The sequence below is a fragment of the Myotis nattereri genome, assembly GCF_964212035.1.
Source record: "Myotis nattereri genome assembly, chromosome: 15".
Taxonomy (NCBI): domain Eukaryota; kingdom Metazoa; phylum Chordata; class Mammalia; order Chiroptera; family Vespertilionidae; genus Myotis; species Myotis nattereri.
This window is the reverse complement of record NC_138090.1, coordinates 11057799-11067027: the sequence shown is the minus strand read 5'-3', so window position 1 is coordinate 11067027 and position 9229 is coordinate 11057799. Positions and strand designations below refer to the sequence as shown.

At 44.0% G+C, this 9229-nt stretch overlaps 1 protein-coding gene across 1 annotated transcript; it reads left to right on the top strand.

Annotated features, from left to right (window-relative positions):
- Positions 1-8120: 8120 nt before the first annotated feature.
- On the top strand, positions 8121-8906 carry LOC308530295 (N-acetyltransferase 8-like; the record flags this gene model as incomplete). The annotated part of the gene is made up of 1 exon (XM_081106852.1): positions 8121-8906. The coding sequence occupies one exon, from the start codon at positions 8121-8123 to the stop codon at positions 8904-8906; it is 786 nt and encodes a 261-aa protein (XP_080962978.1).
- Positions 8907-9229: the final 323 nt, after the last annotated feature.

The following is a 9229-nucleotide window of genomic DNA, read 5'->3' as shown; positions in this document are numbered from 1 at the left end:
ATTTCACCAGTGACCTCATTTGACTCTCCTCCCCACTGCTGACACGTCCTTTCCTTTAAAATTACACGTAGTGCTGAACAAATGGGTCTCTTCAGAGTCACCTAGCAGAACTAATCAGTACGCCGGCCTGGTTTCCAAATGAAGAGTCCATTCCGCAGCAGAGGAGGGCGATTGCTTTCTCATCTCCTGGCAGAGGGATGGGTCACCAGCAACTCCGAGGGAACTGGTGCTCTGCTCCTTCGCTCAGGGAAAGAAACTGTACCCCTGTCACACCGAAAGCTCATGCTTCCACCTGAACACTCGTTTCCTTCCAGACTTCCCATGCCAGATAGAAACTGCATTCAGCTCCGTGCATCCTAGAAGTGAATGTGGCCCTAGCAGGTTTGGCTCAGTGGATATAGAGCAGCAGCCTGAGCACTGAAGGGTCCGGGATTCAATTCCCTGTCAGGGCACATGCCCGGGTTGCAGGCTGGATCCCCAGTAGGGGGCGCACAGGAGGCAGCCAATCAATGATTCATCATTGATGTTTCCATCTCTCTCTCCTTCTCCCTTCATCTTTGAAATCAGTAACAACATATTTTACAAAATAAGGTGATGTGTCCTCTCCTGTCGCCTGGGGAAGCCTTTTCCTCCAGGGCAAATTGCTGGGTGGTGAGAAGCCTGTGAGCTAGATGCGCACATTTTAATAAACCTTCATTTGACCACTGCGCCTCATGCTAATCAATGGCAGGAGGGAGGCACTCTGCTCCACCCCCAGTAATTAGGGCTCATAAGCTGCTGGCGATGGTGTGGGCGTGGGATGGAAAAGGGAAGGCAGTGGAGCAAACCGTTTTCACTTTGGTTTGCAAACATGGAATTCTGCCCTATTAAAAGTGGATTTCTAAACCAGAGCTCCCTGCTTGATGCCCATGTGAGAGGCTCTGATTTTTTTTCTTTTAACCTGTTCTAAATCCCTGTAACTGCAGATACAATAATATCAAACCCCGTTAGATCCCTCCACAGTCATTTAGTGGGTGCCAGGGCACCGAGTGACTTGAAGCTGTGATCTCATTTTACACCCACAACTCTTCTGAGGGCTTGGAGATGTTAGCCTCGTTTTACAGATGATGCAACTGAGACTCAGAAGGGCTAACTAGCCTGTTGCCAAACGTCAAAACACAGTAACCCAGGAACAAGGAATGGAATCAGTCCCATTGGGCAGAACGCAGCCATTTTTAGTTTTAGAGTCAATGCCCTAGGGCTTTTGTATCCTAGAGATAGTGTATCTTCCTCCATCCTAGAGTTTTGGGGACAGGAAGTCTCAAGGAGAACTCTGTCCTGTGCATGAGCAGCAGGAAGATAGTATGGTACCAGCCTCAGGCCACATCTCCAGGCCCTTTGAGAGCTAGGGGAGGGGCAGAGTGGTACTAGGACCTTTCTCTCTTACTGTTGCTGGCTAATACTGTGAAAAATGTCTTTATTCATAAAGAGATGCTGTCATGATCACTTTCACATCTGTAACAAGTGCCTAAATACGTTTTTTCTCCAAGTGACTTACTACAGTAAAGTTTCCCATTACATTGTGGCATGAACACAGATTAACGTCTAATACTGTTCTCCTGTGAAAATCGCAGGCCAGTCTCTGATTAGATTTTTATGGGGCACTTTCCAAATCCAACTCTCCCCAGGCTCCTGAGTACCTAGTTGTGCAAGAATAAGTATGATTTCACCTGGGTATGGAGCACTGGGCATAAACTAATTGCTCAAACTCCTTTAAATAGTCACAGAAGAAAAGACAGTTCAGCCCTGCAAAGGACAGGGCAACCATTATGCCTTCAAAAGTAGTAACGAATTAAAAATGAGACACCATTAAAAAACCAAGCTCTCTATCTTTAGCACAACCTATATAAAGAAAAGTCATGTCCATTAAAGATTATCTTTGCATTCATCCAACCAATGATTTGTAAACTTTATGGGGATAAAAAAAAAAAAAAAAAAAAAGCACAGCTAAGCTCAGAATTATGTTGTTAAAATCTGGCAGCAAACATTTGTCTACTAAAAATTAAGTCCTGTAGGGGTGGTCAAAATCCTGGACAGGCCAGCAAGTTATCTACACATATTCATCTACATTTTCTGAAAGGTACAATCAGATAATTGAGGATTCCTGGCGTAGAAGGACCATAGGAATGAACAATGAAGGCAAGTCTATCCATTTTCTGGAACCTATAATGTTGTAAGTATCTGATTCCGGCAGTAGGGATAACTTCAAGTTCTGATTCTGCCCAATATACGGGCTGTGCAAGAGTTTACTGGATAAACAACAACTTACAAATGTCACTATGCCTTGTGAATGAATAATGGGGTATGCAAGAATATGCTCAATGGGGTTTTATTTTTTAATTCCATTCTATTACTGACAGCAGTATGTAGTTATTTATCTGGTGGTAAAAATGAAGATTAATCAGCAGCTAGACGAAATTTCTCTGAAGACTTATCCCAAGACATATCTCGATGTGAAAGGGAGAAAAGTTCTCTTTTTTCCCCAATTTTATACCTTTTCACTTTTTTTTAACATCTTCATTGAAGCTGTCAGAAAGGTTCTCAAATATGAGCGATGAGTTTTATGGAGAAAAAATGTTTCACCAAGGATTTTGTCTCATCGTGTTTATATATGCTATTTTATGATTCTACAAGTTCTCACTACTTAAGTGAAAGAAAAGAGAGTTTGGTTGTGGATTATACTTTTATAAGATAAAATCAATATACATGTTCACGGTAGAAATTTCAGAAATATGGAAAGGAAAAAGATGAAACAAATTACCAATACTTTCACAAATATTTGAAAACCACTGATACTATTGTGATTCCTTTCCAAGGATTGTGTAAAAACTTCATATATTTATATTTATTATTAGGGATACTGAATTTTTATTTTTTTAATCTTTGTGTCTCAGTCTCAATAAGTATAATGGTTAATACAATTGCACTATTCCACAGAACAGGTTACACATAAATTACTTATGTGGACCATCTCAGTCGATTTCTGATCTTTTGTTAATGCATTAACTATAATAAATATTCTTTGTATAGAGGTTTTTCTACTTTATTTTTGGGTAAATTCCCAGAGGAGAATTACTGAGTAAAATGGTCTTCATTTTTCAAGTTCTAAATGCACAAACAATATGAATTTTCAAAATTGAATATGACTCTCATTAGTGGAAACCCTCTTTCCCTACTTTCCCTCTCTCCTTCCTTCCCTCTTTATTTTCCACCTTCCCCTTTTTTTCTTCCTTCCATCAGAATAAACGAGGGTCATTGTTTCCCCAGGAGGGTCACTGTTTCCCCATGAAAGGACCATGCTATCCCTGTGGGAAGGCAGGTACACATCCTGGAATATAATGCTGTCACCGACTGCTAAGTGTATGAGAGGATTATTGCCATGGTGACTGCTAAGTGCATGACAGAAACATCACCATGGTGCCATAAAGCATGCTGCAATCTGGAAATTCCTTGAAATTCCACAGCAAGACCATTTCTGGTTTCAGCATGAATTCCATTTATGAATTCTACCAGTGTCATGGTGCTTTCTCATCATGACTCTTCCATTTATCAGGGGCACAGCTTATCGAAATATGAGAGTTAAATTTGTTGCATGTTCCATATCAAGTTCTGTGTTCAGGACTTTGTGTGCATTGCTTCATTCAATGGATGCAACAGTGCCATATGGAGGATACCAGTATTTTGTTCTCATTTTAAAGATGGAAAAACAAAAAATCAGAGATTTTAATTGTCTTGGGTCATGTTTCTATTTTAGGATGACATGCTTCTATTTTAGGAAAGGAGACAACTTGTTGCATTTTCATAATAATTGAGGCCTCCACTGGGGTGGCTTGAAACGTCAAGATGTCTAGGACAGTTTCACTGGGCCAGATGTTTCGGGCCTTTGTTCTGGCTGGCTGTTGAGTTCTTCATTTCTTCCTACATACCAGATCGGACATGTCCAACATTGCTTTCTCATTTACATGTGTGATGTCTGAACAAAGGTGACCATCACCTCCAGGTACGTCCAGGATCTCTCACTGCTCTCTCTCTCTCTCTCTCTCTCTGGTCAGACTTCCTATATGCAACTGGCTAACCCCAGAGTGAAAATTCCAAGAGACTTATAAGGTAGCCTCAGAGGTTACATAGTCTTATTTTGCCATATTCTGTTTTGTCAAGAGGGAGTCACAGGCCCAGTCCAAAAAGAAAAGGGCAGGGGATCTAGACCCCCCCCACTTCTTAACTAGAAACACCTCAAGTAATTTGTGACCATTTCAATCCATTATACAAGGTTTGTTGGATCCAAAGACCCTTATTTCACAATACCAACCTTGGGTAAAGACACGATAGACTATTTCTCAGTGGGGAGAATTTTCCCAAACTGCCAACATTCCTTATAGAGTGACCACACATAGGTGGAGTTCTGTAGAAAACAGGGGGGATTTGGAGTAGACCCTTATTGCCCCAACTTCATTTTCCATGTTACATTTCCCAAGAGGGAGAAGTGTTAGGTTCTTACTTTCAGCTACTCTAATTGCCTCAGTTATCTCTCTCTCTCTTCCCCTCTCAATTTCTCTTCTTCCACCAGATGATGGAAAACTGGTGAGCGCTCAGGAGTGGTTTTAGTCTTTGACTCCCTCGAGACCTGCCTGCTCTCTTGTCTAAGATAAGAGTTCTTTCCTCCTCCATGTGGTCAGCCTATGAGGATGGTGAAAACAGTGGGTGGAGGCCACTTTCTAGATGGAGGCTGCTTAGACTGTGAATTCAAGGAGAAACTTCCACACATCTTCAGATATAAGCCAGCATTTATATTTTAATATATATGTGGCCTTGTGTCTCTTTTTTAATTGACTTGGAGTCTAGAACTCAGAGTGATGTGAGCAATTGGCCTAGTACTAACCTCAATCTCTCTTGAGGTGAGACTACTAAAATTGAATGCATTGGGTTTATATTAAATTTTTCCCCATTTTACAAATATAAAAAAACCCATATAATCTTTCATAAATAATAATGTGTCTTTTTAAATTACAGGTTGTTTTACTTGTTCATTTTCATACTATATCATTCAAAATTTCCAGAATGGTGTTGCAAAATAATACTGATACTGACTTGGTTTTTTATTATTCTAAATATCAATATTGTTTTACTGATGAGTTAAAAATATATATGTATATATCTTTTTACATAGAAAAGAACCTATATGAGAAATACATTCCCCAATTTAGAAAGGTATGGGCCATTTTTCTTATTATTACATTTATAACTAGATGAATATTTAGGGGCACGTTTAGAAATTCTAAAGTACTAGAGCAGTGATGGCGAACCTTTTGAGCTCGGCGTGCCAGCATTTTGAAAAACCCTAACTTAACTCTGGTGTCGTGTCACATATAGAAATTTTTTTATATTTGCAACCATAGTAAAACAAAGACTTATATTTTTGATATTTATTTTATATATTTAAGTGCCATTTAACAAAGAGAAATCAACCAAAAAAATGAGTTCGCATGTCACCTCTAACACGTGTGTCATAGGTTCGCCATCACTGCCCTAGGTCATGATCCCTCACACTCTCAAGTGCCCCTGACACCAGGGCATCATAGGTTGGCCATGGGGCAGAAGGACAGCTATGTGGGCAACAAGACCCAGAGCAAGAGCAGCATCCTTACCCTGAAATACCTCATGAAGCATAGCATCATCACCAATAGGAATGAAATAGAGAGGATCTGTCATCACACCATCTACAACAGTAGTTCTCAACCTGTAGGTCGCGACCCCTTTGGCGGATGAACGACCCTTTCACAGGGGTCGCCTAAGACCATCCTGCATATCAGATATTTACATTACGATTCATAACAGTAGCAACATTCCAGTTATGAAGTAGCAATGAAAATAATTTTATGGTTGGGTCACAACGTGAGGAACTGTATTTAAAGGGCCAGAAGGTTAAGAACCACTGCTCTACAACAAGGTGCATGTGTCCCCCAAGAAGCACTCGGTGCTGCTGATCGAGCCCCTCCTGAATCCCAAGGCAAACCGTGAGAAGACAACTCAGATTATGTTCGAGACCTTCAACATCTTGGCCATGTACGTAGCCAGACAGGCTGTTCCTGTGTGCCTCTGGCCACACCACTGGTATTGTTATGGACTCTTGGTATAGGGCCACCCACACTGTGCCCAGCTACGAGGGCTACACCTTGCCCCATGCCATCCTGTGTCTGGACCTGGCTGGCCAGAGCCTGACCCACAACTTCATGAAGATCCCCAGGAGCACGGCTTCACCACCACCGTGAGCAGGAAATCGTGTGTGACATCAGGGAGAAGCTGTGCTATGTTGCCCGGGACTTCCAGGAGGCCATGGCTACTGCCAGAGTGCAAGTTCTGGATATAGTCTGGTGGCTCCGTCATGGCCTTGTTGTCCACCTTCAGCAGATGTGGATCAGCAAGCAGAGGCATGACTAGTTAGGCCCCTCCATCATCCTCTGCAAATGCTTCTAAATGTGCTGCCGGCAGACCAGTAGCATTTGCTGCGTGAGCTGATCAAGTCTGAGTTTGATGTATACACCTGGCAAATGTGTGTACTGCATGCTGGCCTGGTGAAACTGGGATAAACCTTTGAAAATAAATTGTCCTGAAAGCTTGTATCTGATCTCAGCATTGGATGGTAGACCTGATTGCTGACTGTGACCTTGTATTCAAGTTAACTGTTTCTTTGATACAAGTTTAATGTCCTGTACATATCTTTGATTTAAACCCTGTACATGCAGTCGGTCACTTGATGGTCAAAACGAGAATATATTTCTGCATGAGAAATCCACTGGCTTGATGAGAATTGGCGAGATTGCACAATCCCAATGTGTGCAGGGTATTAACACGTGGGAGCTGCCTATTCCAGGATTTCTCCAGGGGCTGGCATGAGTCCTGAACCAGTTGTCATTTCTGTCCTGCTGGTCTGATGGGGTTGGGGCCTGTCAGAGAAAGGCAAATACCATATGATCTCACTTATATGTGAAACTGAAGGAATAAAATTAACTGGCAAAGAAACAGAACCAGAGGCATGGATACATGTAATAGCTTGACAGCTGTTGGAGAGGAGGAGGGTTGGGCGGCTGGATGAAAGAAGGTGAAGGGATTAGGCACAGACACAGACAACAGTATGGTGATAGCCTGAGGAAAAGGGAGGTGAGGATAGGTGGAGATGGGCTACATGGGATCAATAGGGATAGAAAGAGACTTTGCTTGGGGTGATGGGCACCCAACAGGGTGCAGATGATGTTTTGTTGAGTTTACACTTGAAACATGTATGGTTTTGTGATCCAATATCACACCAGGACATCCAATAAGACAAACAAAACAAACAAATGTCCAGGAACCAGCCAATGAGGTAGCGTCCAAGGTCTGGTCTCCAGAGGTTGAGCTGGCCCTGCACAGTCTTCCTGGAGGTGGATCAGAGGCCGAGAGAAGCAGCCAGGCTGAGGCCATCCTGGACATCCTGGGGGCTTTTGTGGTGACAGGTAAGTGGACATGGGTTTAAGGACAGTGCTTTGAGTGTAGACTGGAGCCCCCAGTCCTCCTGTGGCACTCGAGGCAGGGTCAGTGTTGATGTTTGCTCTTATGCCACCTCAGGAGCCTAGACATTTGCAATCAAGGGGGAAGGGGCCTTTGCTGAAAGCTGTGTTTGGGACATAGGATCCCTGCCAAGTACTAGTATGCGCCCTGGCAGAGAGAACAAATGGTAGGGGACACATGCTTTGCTGCACAAGTGTTACTTGGAGCTGAAAAGAGAGCCAGGAAAAAAGGGAAAGATCGTGGAGGGGAGGGTACTTTATATACCAGAGCTATGTATATGTTGTTTTAGCAGATTCTCAAACCAACCTCAGAAGGTACGTTTTTATTTTACTCTGTGGTACAGATGAAGAAACAGAGGCTCAGAGAGGTTAGATGACATGTTCAAAGTCACACCACTAGAAAGGAATGGAGCCAGGATCAAATGCCGTTCTTTCTGCTCCTATACCTTCTCCCAGGGACTATGACCTACTTTCTCGAGCAGCAGCAGAAAGACGAGCCCTTGAGCAGGGTCTCTCTTGTTCCTGGAGGTGGGAAAGATGAGGGTTTTCACATGGCTTCTTCTCTCTTCCCCAGGGTTCTCTCTGGTGGACTCTGAGACTCAGACACACAGGTCTTCCATGGCTCCTTACCACATCCGCAAATACCAGGAGAGCGACCGCCCCTGGGTCCTGGGCTTGCTCTCCCAGGGCATGGATGAGCATGTCCCCCGCACCTTCCGCCACCTCCTGAAGCTGCCGAGAACACTTGTGCTCTTGCTTGGGGGGCCCCTCGCCCTGTTTCTGGTCTCTGGTTCCTGGCTCCTGGTCCTCGTGGCCAGCCTCACCCTGCTCATCGCCCTGAGGTTCCTTGCTCAATACCCCTGGAGCCAGTTTGTGGCCAACAGTCTGCATACAGACATGTCTGACATCAGCAAATCCTACCTCAGTGAGCCGGGCTCCTGCTTCTGGGTGGCTGAGAGTGAGGGGCAGGTGGTGGCCATGGTGGGAGCTCTGCCTGCTGAGGAGCCCACCACGCGGAAGGAGCAGTTGCAGATGCTCCACTTAAGTGTGGCCTTGGAGCACCGGCGCCGGGGGCTAGCGAAGGCCCTGGTCAGGACTGTCCTCCGGTTTGCAGCACACCAGGGCTACAGAGAAGTGGTCCTCACCACCAGCATGATGCAGCATGCCGCCCTGGCCCTTTACCAGCACTTAGGCTTCCAGACCACCCGCCAGTACTTCTTCAGCAAGAGCTGGGCGCTAATCGCTGTCCCTGAATTTCAATTAACCTACTGGCTGCCCTCTGCTCAGGACTCTCAGGCACCAGGGCAGAGAGAGGGCCAATGATCTGTTTCCTCATTAGTCAGGACGGCCCTGCAGCAGTAACAAGCGAGCCCCGAGTTCTCAGCAGTACAAGAAGTTTGTTTGTTAGCATGGAAACCGCATGGGGATGGCCATGGCTCTGCCCCTTTCAGCCTTTTTATGTTGTCACTGTTGCATTTATTTAGTGACACAAGAGTATTGCATAAAATCAATCACAAACGAATAATAAACATTTACTTAGCTATTCATAAAGAACATGCCCTGCCTCTTTTAAAATAGTGAGACATTTGCTTAGAATTTTAAACATAATATAATATGGGGTAATTGAGGATAAAATTATAATGAAG